At 42.5% G+C, this 17,027-nt stretch overlaps 1 protein-coding gene across 1 annotated transcript; it reads right to left on the reverse strand.

Moving 5' to 3' along the window:
* Positions 1-12,928: 12,928 nt before the first annotated feature.
* On the reverse strand, positions 12,929-14,037 carry LOC138369484 (calphotin-like). Its single transcript, XM_069332743.1, has 2 exons — positions 13,467-14,037; positions 12,929-13,314 (listed from the first exon to the last, which is right to left on the reverse strand). The coding sequence occupies exons 1-2, from the start codon at positions 14,035-14,037 to the stop codon at positions 12,929-12,931; spliced, it is 957 nt and encodes a 318-aa protein (XP_069188844.1).
* Positions 14,038-17,027: the final 2,990 nt, after the last annotated feature.

The raw sequence follows: 17,027 nt of genomic DNA on the forward strand, positions 1-17,027 counted from the left end.
GAACCACACATTCCTCACAGTGGTTCACAGACGATGCAGAGTCATGACAGCAGTTAAAACACATGATTTAACTACCACCACAGTAATTAACAGATACTATAGAACCTTTTAGTGGTTCACAGAAAATACAGAGCCAATACCGTGGTTCACATTTAATGAAAAACTATCACAGCGTCAGTCATTTATAAATAATATAGAACCCCACAATGGTCACTTATTATATAACTATGACTGTGGTTCATAGATTGCAAAGAACCCCACAATGGTTCGCATAAAATACTGAACCGTCACAGTGGATCAAAGAGAAAATAGAACCATTTCAATGCTCTCAAGTCATTGCCAGTCCCTGACGAAGGACTTGTGATGATCTTAAACATTTCATAAGTATTGCTCGGAAGCTCAGTCACTGCATCTGAGTGATTGAAAACTCATCTTGAGACATCTTCATCCCACAGAGATGCAGTGGGCTGTTATTAAGATAACTCACTGCCATTACCAAGGAAAAATCTTTGCTCCAAAAATTCACGGAGAGATGACTTGAACTGAAGAAGCCAGAAATGAATTATCATAAAATTTGACTTTTTAAACTGGTAATGAATTCAGGGAATTTAGGATATGTGAGTTGGAGAAGGTTAGTGATGTCTGATGTACTGGTGATGTCTGATGTACTGGTGATGTATTGTGTACTGGTGATGTCTGGTGTTCTGGTGATGTATTGTGTACTGGTGATGTCTGGTGTACTGGTGATGTCAGGTGTACTGGTGGTGTCTGGTGTACTGGTGATGTCTGATGTACTGGTGATGTCTGATGTACTGGTGATGTATTGTGTACTGGTGATGTCTGGTGTTCTGGTGATGTATTGTGTACTGGTGATGTATTGTGTACTGGTGATGTCTGGTGTTCTGGTGATGTATTGTGTACTGGTGATGTCTGGTGTACTGGTGATGTCAGGTGTACTGGTGGTGTCTGGTGTACTGGTGATGTATTGTGTACTGGTGATGTCTTGTGTACTGGTGAAGTCTGGTGCTCCACCCCGCTGTGTGGGGGGGGAAGATGCTACGCTTATATTGATGGGGACGAAGATGGCGGGTGTATGTTGAATAAGTTTCATTGTTGAACGTGAGGTGTACTGGGAGGGTGTATCCTGGGGCGGGGGGGGGGGGGGGAGGGGGGGGGGGAGGAGGCTGGGTGTATTGGGCTTGTGCTTCCAGGGAGGGGGGGTGGAGGGGCGTGTTTCTGGGGTAGACGGGAAGAGCTTAATGACATAAAATCTATAATAAATGTAATATAATATAGCATGAATCATGTTTTTAAGAATAATCAACAAACATCTTATATACTGTGTTCTCACAGGAGCCTCACAGGAACAGCCCACGATAAAACTACCACCTGGAACTACCAATTGGTAGTTCCAGGTGGGCACTACCCACCTGGATAATTATTTAGTGTTCAGAAAATATTTAAGAATTATTAACCATCAAAACCTGAATAAGTTTACCGAGTACTCTCCGTTCTTTGTAATGATTTAAATCAGTTAATCAGACTGATAAGGGAAGTTGGTCAATGAAATTAAACAAAATGTATATATATACATGGACTGGATCTGGCGATATCTGTCATACGATAAAGTGGGTTACTATGACAACCATGATATATAACAATTTCAAGAAACGTTGATATCCTTTTTGTTACAAAAATCCTGTTTATTCAACCTCGGACTAATATTGAAATTATTATTCTCGAACTTAATTAGGATGCGATAATGTTGCTATAAGCAAAAGTGGTGAGTAGTGTAGATGGCTACAGTGATGAAGAGTGTGTAGTGTAGATGGTTACAGTGATGAAGAGTGTGCGGTGTAGATGGTTACAGTGATGAAGAGTGTGTAGTGTAGATGGTTACAGTGATGAAGAGTGTGCGGTGTAGATGGTTACAGTGATGAAGAGTGTGCGGTGTAGATGGTTACAGTGATGAAGAGTGTGTAGTGTAGATGGTTACTGTGATGAAGAGTGTGTGGTGTAGATGGTTACAGTGATGAAGAGTGTGAGGTGTAGATGGTTACAGTGATGAAGAGTGTGTAGTGTAGATGGTTACTGTGATGAAGAGTGTGTGGTGTAGATGGTTACAGTGATAAAGAGTGTGTAGTGTAGATGGTTACAGTGATGAAGAGTGTGTAGTGTAGATGGTTACTGTGATTAAGAGTGTGTGGTGTAGATGGTTACAGTGATGAAGAGTGTGCAGTGTAGATGGTTACAGTGATGAAGAGTGTGTAGTGTAGATGGTTACAGTGATGAAGAGTGTGTAGTGTAGATGGTTACAGTGATGAAGAGTGTGCAGTGTAGATGGTTACAGTGATGAAGAGTGTGTAGTGTAGATGGTTACTGTGATGAAGAGTGTGTAGTGTAGATGGTTACAGTGATGAAGAGTGTGTAGTGTAGATGGTTACAGTGATGAAGAGTGTGTGGTGTTGATGGTTACAGTGATGAAGAGTGTGTAGTGTAGATGGTTACAGTGATGAAGAGTGTGTAGTGTAGATGGTTACTGTGATGAAGAGTGTGTAGTGTAGATGGTTACAGTGATGAAGAGTGTGTGGTGTTGATGGTTACAGTGATGAAGAGTGTGTAGTGTAGATGGTTACAGTGATGAAGAGTGTGTGGTGTTGATGGTTACAGTGATGAAGAGTGTGTAGTGTAGATGGTTACAGTGATGAAGAGTGTGTAGTGTAGATGGTTACTGTGATGAAGAGTGTGTAGTGTAGATGGTTACAGTGATGAAGAGTGTGTGGTGTTGATGGTTACAGTGATGAAGAGTGTGTAGTGTAGATGGTTACAGTGATGAAGAGTGTGTAGTGTAGATGGTTACAGTGATGAAGAGTGTGCAGTGTAGATGGTTACAGTGATGAAGAGTGTGTAGTGTAGATGGTTACTGTGATGAAGAGTGTGTAGTGTAGATGGTTACAGTGATGAAGAGTGTGTAGTGTAGATGGTTACAGTGATGAAGAGTGTGTGGTGTTGATGGTTACAGTGATGAAGAGTGTGTAGTGTAGATGGTTACAGTGATGAAGAGTGTGTAGTGTAGATGGTTACTGTGATGAAGAGTGTGTAGTGTAGATGGTTACAGTGATGAAGAGTGTGTGGTGTTGATGGTTACAGTGATGAAGAGTGTGTAGTGTAGATGGTTACAGTGATGAAGAGTGTGTAGTGTAGATGGTTACTGTGATGAAGAGTGTGTAGTGTAGATGGTTACAGTGATGAAGAGTGTGTGGTGTTGATGGTTACTGTGATGAAGAGTGTGTAGTGTAGATGGTTACTGTGATGAAGAGTGTGTAGTGTAGATGGTTACAGTGATGAAGAGTGTGCAGTGTAGATGGTTACAGTGATGAAGAGTGTGCAGTGTAGATGGTTACTGTGATGAAGAGTGTGTAGTGTAGATGGTTACTGTGATGAAGAGTGTGTAGTGTAGATGGTTACAGTGATGAAGAGTGTGCAGTGTAGATGGTTACAGTGATGAAGAGTGTGTGGTGTTGATGGTTACTGTGATGAAGAGTGTGTAGTGTAGATGGTTACTGTGATGAAGAGTGTGTAGTGTAGATGGTTACAGTGATGAAGAGTGTGCAGTGTAGATGGTTACAGTGATGAAGAGTGTGCAGTGTAGATGGTTACTGTGATGAAGAGTGTGTAGTGTAGATGGTTACAGTGATGAAGAGTGTGTAGTGTAGATGGTTACAGTGATGAAGAGTGTGTAGTGTAGATGGTTACTGTGATGAAGAGTGTGTAGTGTAGATGGTTACAGTGATGAAGAGTGTGTAGTGTAGATGGTTACAGTGATGAAGAGTGTGCAGTGTAGATGGTTACAGTGATGAAGAGTGTGTGGTGTTGATGGTTACTGTGATGAAGAGTGTGTAGTGTAGATGGTTACTGTGATGAAGAGTGTGTAGTGTAGATGGTTACAGTGATGAAGAGTGTGCAGTGTAGATGGTTACAGTGATGAAGAGTGTGCCGTGTAGATGGTTACAGTGATGAAGAGTGTGTGGTGTTGATGGTTACTGTGATGAAGAGTGTGTAGTGTAGATGGTTACTGTGATGAAGAGTGTGTAGTGTAGATGGTTACAGTGATGAAGAGTGTGCAATGTAGATGGTTACAGTGATGAAGAGTGTGCAGTGTAGATGGTTACTGTGATGAAGAGTGTGTAGTGTAGATGGTTACAGTGATGAAGAGTGTGTAGTGTAGATGGTTACTGTGATGAAGAGTGTGTAGTGTAGATGGTTACAGTGATGAAGAGTGTGTAGTGTAGATGGTTACAGTGATGAAGAGTGTGTAGTGTAGATGGTTACAGTGATGAAGAGTGTGTAGTGTAGATGGTTACTGTGATGAAGAGTGTGTAGTGTAGATGGTTACAGTGATGAAGAGTGTGCGGTGTAGATGGTTACAGTGATGAAGAGTGTGCGGTGTAGATGGTTACAGTGATGAAGAGTGTGTAGTGTAGATGGTTACTGTGATGAAGAGTGTGTAGTGTAGATGGTTACAGTGATGAAGAGTGTGTAGTGTAGATGGTTACAGTGATGAAGAGTGTGTAGTGTAGATGGTTACTGTGATGAAGAGTGTGTAGTGTAGATGGTTACAGTGATGAAGATTTTTTTTATTATTATTATTTTTCTACCACAGACGTGGCCAGACATTTACAATGCTAACCAGCATATATACATTTGCTTCTGTCCTCCATGGACAGGGTTAGAGAAGTGTTAAACATATAGTTCAAGGGTTTATTGAACACTCAACCACAGAAGGTGATTCGGGGCTTTTAAAATGCTAAGCTAACCTACATACGTAAATACATAGATACACGGATTTACGTATGCCCTACATAAAGTGTTCGATGTGTCTTTTACATAGTGTCATTAATGTGCATTTACAAAGGTGAAATGTAATTCTGATCAGCTTCCATATATACTTTATACACATACACATACATACACACACACACTTATATATGTACACATACATGTATACATACATGTATGCATACATATATACATACATGTATACATATATATATACACACACATGCCTTCACATACATTTGTCTCTTTTACTCTGACAGAGTGAAATAGCTGATAGAGAAACTAGTGTGCAATTAAGCACTTAATCACTGAAGGTGATGAAGGTGCTTTTACAAGCTCAGGTTATATAGTTACATCACATACATACATTATATAATTCATATATTACATGGTTAATCTTGGGTACAAGTCCAATATATCATCAAGTGTTCCAGTACTCATATAGTAATTACACAGTTCAGCATACCTTAGCCCAGGAGGGCGAAAGTCAGTCAGTATGGGACATTCTACAATATAATGTTCAAGAGAGTGCATGTTTTCTCTTTCACAAAGTTGACACATTGTGTACTCGACATTTGGGTTTTGAGAAAGCTGCCAGATACGTCTATATTCCAGGCGTATTCTGGCCACTATAATAGTGGCTGATAGTGGTAGTGATAGTGGCTATAGTCTGGCCACTAGATAGTGATAGTGATAGTGGCTAGGTAGATAGTGATAGTGATAGGTAGATAGTGATAGTGATAGGTAGATAGTGATAGTGGCTATAGTGGTATAGTAGTGATAGTGATAGGTAGATAGTGATAGTGGCTATAGTGGTATAGTAGTGATAGTGATAGGTAGATAGTGATAGTGGCTATAGTCTGGCCACTATCACATTGCCGGGTTCTTGTTCTATTAGTCCCATATGTGAATGTCTCCTCACGATATCTATCATAATATTTAATGCTACAACTTTCAGGTCTTTGTGAATTTGTTAGGTCTGTGAGATCTTCATTAGATATTTGTTTAAGTATTCTCTTTGTCACTGCTAATGAAACACCCATATCAATATCTACCACTGGTTTTCTGCAGGCTGTCTTAGCAAGCATATCAACAGTGTCATGCCTTGAGATGCCAACATGTGATGGTATCCATAGGAATTTAATTTCAAATCTGTTTTCTTTAGCAGCTAAAACATTCATTCGAATATCACTGACTATTTTCTGGGTGTCACTACTATGGGCGTTCAATGCCAGGAGTGCACTCTGCGAGTCACAGTATATAAGTCCACTGCCTTTGTCTTTTAAAAATTCAGTGGCAAGGTATATGCCTGCAAGTTCGGTTTGAGTTGTACTTGCCCAGTCATTGACGCGCTTCATTGCTGTATGTACGAGAGAAGATTGTTCAAATATGTTACATGCACATCCGGTACATCGTCCACCTTCTTCTACAAAGCCGTCGGTATAGCACTGATACACATCGTTACCCATACTCTGAGTACTTTCAGTGATGCTTTTCAGTGTTAACTGTTTTAATAATGTAGAGTGCACACTATCTTTCTTGGGCGCATTTACAAAATCAACTGATAGATCCCAGTTATCCCTTGGAGTAATTGGTTGATTAATCATTAATTGAGTTGGGTACATATTTAATATTTTGATGGAGTTGGCTACCTTGTAGAACCAAAGTACATAATCAGATTTCGTTCTTCTTCTATAGACCTCAGGTGAGTGCAGCATATTAGAAAGTTTAGCTTGAAACTTCATGTGTTGTCTAGATCTACTCAATGCCTTCACGCCGAAAACTGTGCTAATAGACAAAATTCTCTCACTTATGGTAGGTAATTTTAACTCTGCTCTAATATTAACTATTCTCGTGGACTTTGGAGCCCCAAGGATGAGACGCATAGCTTCATTTTGCAAGGTTTCAAGAGATTTCAGCTCTTTGTCAGTATACAGTGTGAGATGTAGAGCATTGTAGTCAATCACAGAGCGTATAAATGATACATAAAAGGTGAAGAGTGTGTGGTGTTGATGGTTACAGTGATGAAGAGTGTGTGGTGTTGATGGTTACAGTGATGAGGAGTGTGTAGTGTTGATGGTTACAGTGATGAAGAGTGTGTGGTGTTGATGGTTACAGTGATGAAGAGTGTGTAGTGTTGATGGTTACAGTGATGAAGAGTGTGTGGTGTTGATGGTTACAGTGATGAGGAGCGTGTAGTGTTGATGGTTACAGTGATGAAGAGTGTGTGGTGTTGATGGTTACAGTGATGAGGAGTGTGTAGTGATGATGGTTACAGTGATGAAGAGTGTGTAGTGATGATGGTTACAGTGATGAAGAGTGTGTGGTGTAGATGGTTACAGTGATGAAGAGTGTGTGGTGTAGATGGTTACAGTGATGAGGAGTGTGTAGTGTTGATGGTTACAGTGATGAAGAGTGTGTGGTGTTGATGGTTACAGTGATGAAGAGTGTGTAGTGTTGATGGTTACAGTGATGAAGAGTGTGTGGTGTTGATGGTTACAGTGATGAAGAGTGTGTGGTGTTGATGGTTACAGTGATGAGGAGTGTGTAGTGTTGATGGTTACAGTGATGAAGAGTGTGTGGTGTTGATGGTTACAGTGATGAGGAGTGTGTAGTGTTGATGGTTACAGTGATGAAGAGTGTGTAGTGATGATGGTTACAGTGATGAAGAGTGTGTGGTGTAGATGGTTACAGTGATGAAGAGTGTGTAGTGTTGATGGTTACAGTGATGAAGAGTGTGTGGTGTAGATGGTTACAGTGATGAAGAGTGTGTGGTGTAGATGGTTACAGTAATGAAGAGTGTGTAGTGTAGATGGTTACAGTGATGAAGAGTGTGTGGTGTTGATGGTTACAGTGATGAAGAGTGTGTGGTGTAGATGGTTATAGTGATGAAGAGTGTGTAGTGTTGATGGTTACAGTGATGAAGAGTGTGTGGTGTAGATGGTTATAGTGATGAAGAGTGTGCAGTGTTGATGGTTACAGTGATGAAGAGTGTGTGGTGTTGATGGTTACAGTGATGAAGAGTGTGTGGTGTTGATGGTTACAGTGATGAAGAGTGTGCAGTGATGATGGTTACAGTGATGAATAGTGTGGTGTTGATGGTTACAGTGATGAAGAGTGTGTAGTGATGATGGTTACAGTGATGAATAGTGTGGTGTTGATGGTTACAGTGATGAAGAGTGTGTAGTGATGATGGTTACAGTGATGAATAGTGTGGTGTTGATGGTTACAGTGATGAAGATACAGATGTGGTCCCCGGCACCCGAGCAACGCCGGATAATCCAAGATACTCTTTATATCTTTGAACATATTTAATATAAAATGCCCAAAGAGATCACATCAACGTGATGCAGTGGCTCCTACTGACCTTCTCACTGATACATCAGGCTATTGGTGTTGCATTGTGCATTTGTAGCTGGAAGTGAAGTGCTTGACCACAGAGCCAGAGGGCAGCGGGTGCAGCTCCTGGTTTGGGGCCAGATTCACGAAGCAGTTACGTAAGCACTTAGGAACCTGTTCATTTTTTCTCAATCTTTGGCGGCTTTGTTTACAATTATTAAACAGTTAATGAGCTCCGAAGCACCAGGAGGCTGTTTATAACAATAACAACAGTTGATTGGGAACTTTTCATGCTTGTAAACTGTTTAATAAATGTAAACAAAGCCGTCAAAGATTGAGGAAAGATGTACATGCTCGTAAGTGCTTGCGTAACTGCTTCGTGAATCTGGCCTCAGGACTCCTGTAGGAAGCCTTAGGACTCCTAGTGGATTCAGCCTAATCCCAGGTTACATTGCTTTTTACCATGTCGTGGTGTAGTTGGCTACGGCGCTATAGCTTGGGAGTACCAAGTGAGAGGGGTTCGAACCTTCCTCGTGGCTCCCTCTAATTTTATCATCGTAACAAATATTTTAAAATTTTCCTGTGTGTGGAGAAAGCAGTGTGTGAAGCTTCCCTCATCTTATAACATCTTTAACACAACACGCATTAAGAAATTACTGCGGTGTTTCTCTTAATGATATCATAAATTAAATTAAATAAGTTATCCCCTCAAGAGCTATCATCTCACAACATAACCTGATTACATATTTTAACTACCATCAGTTCGAGGACAGATTATATAAGAAAAGGAGTTTATATAATATAAAACTAAATTATGTGTATTCAAACAAACTATATAACCCCGCTCCTTCCGGGAACCTGTAGAAACATATTTGGGGACGAGCCCCCCGGTCTAGGGGGGGGGGGGCAATCTCTTATATTGGTAGTACATATAGTAACGATGAGGTCCATAGTATATATATATATATATATATATATATATATATATATATATATATATATATATATATATATATATATATATATATATATTAGTATATTTTGGTAGCAGTCTTTCCTGTAGACATATTTTATTAAATATGACCGAAAAAGTAAGATTAATAATTCTAACACGAATTTTCTCAATCTTTCGTACATTATGCTTCACTGTTGGAGGTAAATCAAAAATCACTTCTCCAAAATTCATTTTTATTTCTAGTCTGACGCGACACGGGCGCGTTTCGTAAAACTTATTACATTTTCAAAGACTTCACAAATACACAACTGATTAGAACTTGCGTTTCCCTGATTTTATATCTACATTTGAGTGAGGTGGGAAGGGTGATGTGGCATTACATTTGAGTGAGGTGGGAAGGATGATGTGGCATTAGAGGATATTAATAGGGTATTAAAAGTATCAACACAAGACAGAACACGAAACAATGGATATTGAATAGAAGTGTTTGTAGAAAGCCTATTGGTCCATATTTCTTGATGCTTCTATATTGGAGCGGAGTCTTGAGGTGGGTAGAATATAGTTGTGCAATAATTGGCTGTTGATTGCTGGTGTTGACTTCTTGATGTGTAGTGCCTCGCAAACGTCAAGCCGCCTGCTATCGCTGTATCTAACGATGATTTCTGTGTTGTTTACTAGGATTTCTCTGGCGATGGTTTGGTTATGGGAAGAGATTATATGTTCCTTAATGGAGCCCTGTTGTTTATGCATCGTTAAACGCCTAGAAAGAGATGTTGTTGTCTTGCCTATATACTGGGTTTTTTGGAGCTTACAGTCCCCAAGTGGGCATTTGAAGGCATAGACGACGTTAGTCTCTTTTAAAGCGTTCTGTTTCGTGTCTGGAGAGTTTCTCATGAGTAGGCTGGCCGTTTTTCTGGTTTTATAGTAAATCGTCAGTTGTATCCTCTGATTTTTGTCTGTAGGGATAACATTTCTATTAACAATATCTTTCAGGACCCTTTCCTCTGTTTTATGAGCTGTGGAAAAGAAGTTCCTGTAAAATAGTCTAATAGGGGGTATAGGTGTTGTGTTAGTTGTCTCTTCGGAGGTTGCATGGCTTTTCACTTTCCTTCTTATGATGTCTTCGATGAAACCATTGGAGAAGCCGTTATTGACTAGAACCTGCTTTACCCTACAGAGTTCTTCGTCGACTTGCTTCCATTCTGAGCTGTGGCTGAGAGCACCACAGCTGAGAGCTGACAGGTACAAGAGGAGTGTTGTTAACGCATACGTCGACCGTGCTCTCAGCCACAGCTCAGAATGGAAGCAAGTCGACGAAGAACTCTGTAGGGTAAAGCAGGTTCTAGTCAATAACGGCTTCTCCAATGGTTTCATCGAAGACATCATAAGAAGGAAAGTGAAAAGCCATGCAACCTCCGAAGAGACAACTAACACAACACCTATACCCCCTATTAGACTATTTTACAGGAACTTCTTTTCCACAGCTCATAAAACAGAGGAAAGGGTCCTGAAAGATATTGTTAATAGAAATGTTATCCCTACAGACAAAAATCAGAGGATACAACTGACGATTTACTATAAAACCAGAAAAACGGCCAGCCTACTCATGAGAAACTCTCCAGACACGAAACAGAACGCTTTAAAAGAGACTAACGTCGTCTATGCCTTCAAATGCCCACTTGGGGACTGTAAGCTCCAAAAAACCCAGTATATAGGCAAGACAACAACATCTCTTTCTAGGCGTTTAACGATGCATAAACAACAGGGCTCCATTAAGGAACATATAATCTCTTCCCATAACCAAACCATCGCCAGAGAAATCCTAGTAAACAACACAGAAATCATCGATAGATACAGCGATAGCAGGCGGCTTGACGTTTGCGAGGCACTACACATCAAGAAGTCAACACCAGCAATCAACAGCCAATTATTGCACAACTATATTCTACCCACCTCAAGACTCCGCTCCAATATAGAAGCATCAAGAAATATGGACCAATAGGCTTTCTACAAACACTTCTATTCAATATCCATTGTTTCGTGTTCTGTCTTGTGTTGATACTTTTAATACCCTATTAATATCCTCTAATGCCACATCATCCTTCCCACCTCACTCAAATGTAATGCCACATCACCCTTCCCACCTCACTCAAATGTAGATATAAAATCAGGGAAACGCAAGTTCTAATCAGTTGTGTATTTGTGAAGTCTTTGAAAATGTAATAAGTTTTACGAAACGCGCCCGTGTCGCGTCAGACTAGAAATAAAAATGAATTTTGGAGAAGTGATTTTTGATTTACCTCCAACAGTGAAGCATAATGTACGAAAGATTGAGAAAATTCGTGTTAGAATTATTAATCTTACTTTTTCGGTCATATTTAATAAAATATATATATATATATATATATATATACCCGCCTACAGCGAACTTAGAAAATATAAGTCTGAATTATTGAGTTGGACACAATGGAAAACTATTTTTTACTTGTGATGTTTTGACAAACTAAGCTATGCTTCCTAGGCCTAATACACAATATATGAGGCCTAATATAGTACATATGTGTGCTATACTAGAACCAGGAATATTTAATTTTGTGTTTTAGCCTCATATATTTTAAAAGAATTCCTAACGAGTCAGTATACTACTATCTAAAAGCTAAGAACGTACGAATTCTGACTATTGACGATCGTCACAATAGTTACTATCTAAACAGGAAGATAAGGTGGCCAGCAGGATGGGGAGGAAGCGTTTGGTTGATGTCTCACAAAAAGTTAACTTTGACGATGGTTTAGGAGTGAAGTCAGCCACATTACTTCGCGCCGTCTCCCACGATGTCTCTCCCGTGTATGGTTTGAGCTCTTAGCATAGTTATATTGTCATCGGCTGAGACGAAAATAAAAACACGTCCACTACGGGCTCACCATAGCCCGTGCTACTTGAAACTTTTTGTTCCAAGTAGCGAATCTTACTCAACAACACTAAATGAAGTGTCTCATAACTTGGCTATTAAATATTAAATAAATATTTACATATAATAATAATTATAGCTAATATTTAACAAGTGTTGTAGCCGACAACACTAGCTAACTAGTTGACTAGTGACAACACTAGTGTGGTAACTAGTTAACACGATGTTGTGTCATGACGGGTGAAGGAGAGGCAGCCACGCTGCATACCACAAGGTGTTTTTTTTTTTTTTTTTTTTTTTTTTTTTTTTTACATGCGTATAAGTTACAATAAAAGCAGGAACCAATATAACATAGAACAAAGGTACAAAGCACAAAGCACACATATGTACACGGACAAAGGAACAAATCAAGAGAAGACCAGCCAGAGGGGCTGACCACAAAACAAAAATGCATATACAAACATAACACACATATAAACACAGCGGAAGACAAACATAGGGGAAACCCCAGAACAAAATGGTACACAAAACAAGCCTACTAACACCTCAAACACAGACGGAGAGGCGAGAAACATACAATAATAAGGATAATAACAATAAAGGAAACAGATCTGCCACAACAAACGGAAGGCAAAACAGAACAAAGAGCACCCGCCAACAGCCTGAAGGACACACAATATGACAAACAAGCGCACACGACATCCACAACCGAACACACACACGCACAGGAACCGCACACCCACCCACCAGCCACACAAAGAGAACCTACAACACAAACCGGGGCACGCAGGAACCGGGAAACAAAACCCACCCCACCCACTCACACACACACCCCATCCGCACCCCACAACCATGCACACAACAGGAAACACAGAATACACAGAAATCATTTGCGAGGAACAATGTGAGAAATGTACTTCTCCGGGAAAAAATCGTAAGGATACTTCCTCTTGTAAGCTTCCCAGACCAAATCTTCAAAGTCGGTAGGGTGTTTGATCCCCCGCTGCCGAGGGGGTCCCATAAAATCTGGAACATCCAGATCGGGCGGCATCGGCCAACGCCCGAGGTCACTGACGCAAGTTGCATAACGAGGCCGGGGAGCGCCATCCACGCCTTTCGAGGAAGCAGACGACACTGGAGAAGCGGACGAGGGCCGCCGAGACTGCCACGCCGTCGCATGCACAGGAGCAGGGGACGGACGATGAGACGGTAGCACCTCCACGGAGACTGCAGGAGAGACTGCTGGAGACGGAAGAGGCGGCATGACAGCTGCTGAGGAAACGGGTAACGAGGAAGGGGCCACAGAACTCCAAGAGCGAGCATCCTTTCTCAACACCATCGCCAGGCCACCCTGCACACCACCAACCTTAGCAGGGGGAACCACCCCCACGAAGAACCAGAGCTATCCGACGCAGGCAACGCACCTGAAGCAGGATCCTCGGACACCAGACCAGAAGGGGAGGCCGAAACGCCGGCACCGGCATCCTGAGGCAAGTGCACCTCCTCCACCACCGTAGTGTGCACCACAACCGGAGCCAGCCCACCGTCACCGGAAGGACCACACTCGTCGAAGTCGCCAATGTCAGCCCATGAAGAAGAACGCCGGGAACGCTGAGGCTCGGGCCGCACATCATCAGACCCGGAGGCAAACTCAGCGACACGCGCAACACTAACCGTGCGAACCGACGCAAGCCGCAGTACGGCAGCATCCTCAACCACACGGGGCACCAGGCCAGGCACAGGAGGGAATGCTGGATCCACCCCAGCTCCCAGCACAGCCGGAACAGACGGCGAGGGTGCAGGGACCGGGACAGACACAGCAGAGGAAGAACTGGAAGACGAGAGGTCCGAGCAGACGGCAGTCGGAAGAGGCTCAGGGACACCAGCCGGAGCAGGCTGAGCACCAGGCGAGGACACAACCTCCGGAGGAGAGGCGACAACAACAGGGGGGCGCAACAGGCGGAGCAACAGCTGACACAGAGAGCACCTCCACATCCACCGAATCATCCCCCACAGGAAGGGGCGGAAAATCCACCTCACTGAAGAGATTCACTGGCGCAACGGCAGGCGCAGAACAGTCAGCAGCCTGATGGCCCAATAGGCCACAACGATAACATGTCCGAGGCTGGCGGGCGTAAAACACCCGAACGTTGTAACCCATAAGGCGCACAGAGGACGGAATATCTGCCCGAGGACGGAATATCTGCCCGGAGCCTCATGCCCAGGGTGCGAATGTTAGTCCTCACACCCTTAAGTGAACTGGAAGACACCACGTTCACCCGCACACTAACCACTGTGCCAAACCGGCCGAAATACCGCCGTAGCAGACCCTCCGGAAAATCCAAGGGAGCCGCCCCATGCACACTGACGTAAGTGAGAGCACCACTTCGATCAGAGAGGGTCACAGTGCCCGCACCATCCGGCAGGGGTAATATCCGCCCCTCGTATCCCCGGAGAAAATCGCGATACGCCATCTCCTCTGTGAATTTCACTATCGCCCGACGGGCCGTTACCAACTCGACCCCATAAATTGCTAACTCAGGGACAGATAGCAAGTCACAAGCCAGCGCAATCTCCGGGTAACCGGCCCGCACAGAGAATTCGAGTCCCACAGACTGAGCCCGGACGACAGGGGGGAGAGGGACCCCCATCGTAACTCCACGTCAGCACAGGCGGGCAAAGACACCAGCATACCACAAGTGGTTAGGGAGTACCTACGGGCTCACCATAGTCCGTGCTACTTGGAACTGTTTGTTCCAAGTAGAGAATCTTTAACAACAACAACACAAGTGGTTCACCACCTGTGTGGCGCCATATTGCCCTATATGTTGCCTCACTTGACTGATTCGTGTCCCGGCTAATCTGAGCTTCTCGTTCAACTAAGTTGACATTACCTATTTTAGTAGAAATATTTAATTGATTATTTTACTCCACGTAGTATATAATTAATTATTTTAATTAACCGTTTAAAAAACATTATAACTATCAAGTTAATTCCTATCTAGTTAAACTTAAATATAAGGCCCCCCAAGTAGGTGAGAAGTTTATTACTGGGAAAAAATTATGTTATGCAGTCCATTTGCTAAAGAAATCCTTTAATAGTAAAACGTAAATAATTTAACCAATAAAATAAATATTTAAAATAAAATCCCACTGGTGGTTTTCCCCACAAGGAGACCTGCTTCCAGAGGCACTTGGGAGGCACTTGGGTGGCACTGGCACTGAGCAACTTCTCAATATACTCACACGGACGCTCACTGGCCTCTACTAACGACTCTATAATGAAGTGCCATGAATATGTCATTATAACTTGCCAACGCAGTTACACTCTCCAACCATCATTACTGCTGAGGTTACAGCACACACCAGTGAGCGGTTATAACTACCGCGGGTGTTCAACAACCTGCCTCATTAACCGCTACAAAAACATTCAAATGAATATGTATAAGTGTATTTTTGACATCAAGGCGTCTGAACGTGCTCGCTCGTCCACTGAAGTTCACCTCATAAAAATTCGTCAGTGAGTTGGCCAGTTTCCGGAGTTGTGTATCGTTCATGGTGAGTTGGTCAGGATAAACACCCACTCGTTATATATATATATATACATATACATATATATATACAGTATATAGTATATGTACAGTATATATGTATATGTACAGTATACATATACATATATATATACAGTATATATATATATATATATATATATATATATATATATATATATATATATATATATATATATATATATATATATATATATATATATATATATATATATATATATATGTATATATATATAAAAGTTTGTGAGGGTACCACCTCTGGTGCCAATGTGGGGACCCATAGCCTCGGAGAAGAAAATAAAAAGTATTCAGAGGAGACCTTGTGGTTTCTCACTGAACACTAATATTATCTTCTCCTATCACCCCCATTCTTTTGTATGTACACATATATATTTACTTTTGAACTTTGTTACAAAAAAGGAGTTACATATGGGTTACAAAGATGGTTATCATCTTTGATAACCCATCGTTGTCGGTAGGTTGTCGAGTTCCTCCAGCTCCTCAGATGGCGGGCAGGAACCCTGGATGCAGTGCGCATTTCCCCTCTGTATCGCCACACTGAGGCGCTATAAAAGAAAGCTTGCAGCTCTTGGGTCCCTTGTTGTTTCAATGAGCCTAGAACCCAGTTCCTTCAAAAAACTGGTAGCACTTTTACCCCAGGCGCCGAGTGTCTCAGAAGCAATGGGGACAAAATTGTAGTGGTGATCCAGTTCTCTATACTTACGGGATTTGGCTGCTTCCCTGTGGGTGGCAGCGCCACCTGGTTGTGCAACACTGAGGTTAATGTAGGTGTTAGCCAGGGTTGATACGTACGTGTAGTCCCATACCAACTGCTTGCCAGTCTTCCAGGGGTTCACTGTGATACCATCCGGGCGACCAATAAGAGCATCAGAGTTACGGGGCGTTAGGTAACGGGGCTCTCTTTCAGCTGGGCATCCAGCTATGGTGAGGCTCCTCTTGATGATGTCGTTAACTTCACTGTGCCTCGAGTGCCATTCCCCTGTGCTTTGGCAGAGTAGGCCATGGTGGCCGTACCTGTCAGCCACCACCTCGCCGCAAATACACCTATATCTGGTGTGGATTGGGGCAGCAAGGCGGAGGGCCACAGCAATTCGGAGGGCGTGTGGTGTGAGACGCGTGCCAGTTGCCGACATTGGGGTTGCTAACAGGAAATCCCCTGCATGTGGTGCTGCTACTGCTGTGAGGCGAGCAATGTCGAGTTGTGTTGTTGCAGCACCCAGGCACTCTGCAGCAACTTAGACTACAATGGGGCCATCCCAGCTGGATTGCTTGTGGGCTTTTGGGGATGGTGGTTGAGGTGATTGGCCTGAACGAGACGCCCACTCTGTGGCACAGCGTGTAAAATTGGGATCACGTACACCTGCCAGCTGATGTAAGTGGGCAGGTAGAATTTCC

Source organism: Procambarus clarkii, chromosome 28 (genome assembly GCF_040958095.1).
Source record: "Procambarus clarkii isolate CNS0578487 chromosome 28, FALCON_Pclarkii_2.0, whole genome shotgun sequence".
NCBI lineage: Eukaryota > Metazoa > Arthropoda > Malacostraca > Decapoda > Cambaridae > Procambarus > Procambarus clarkii.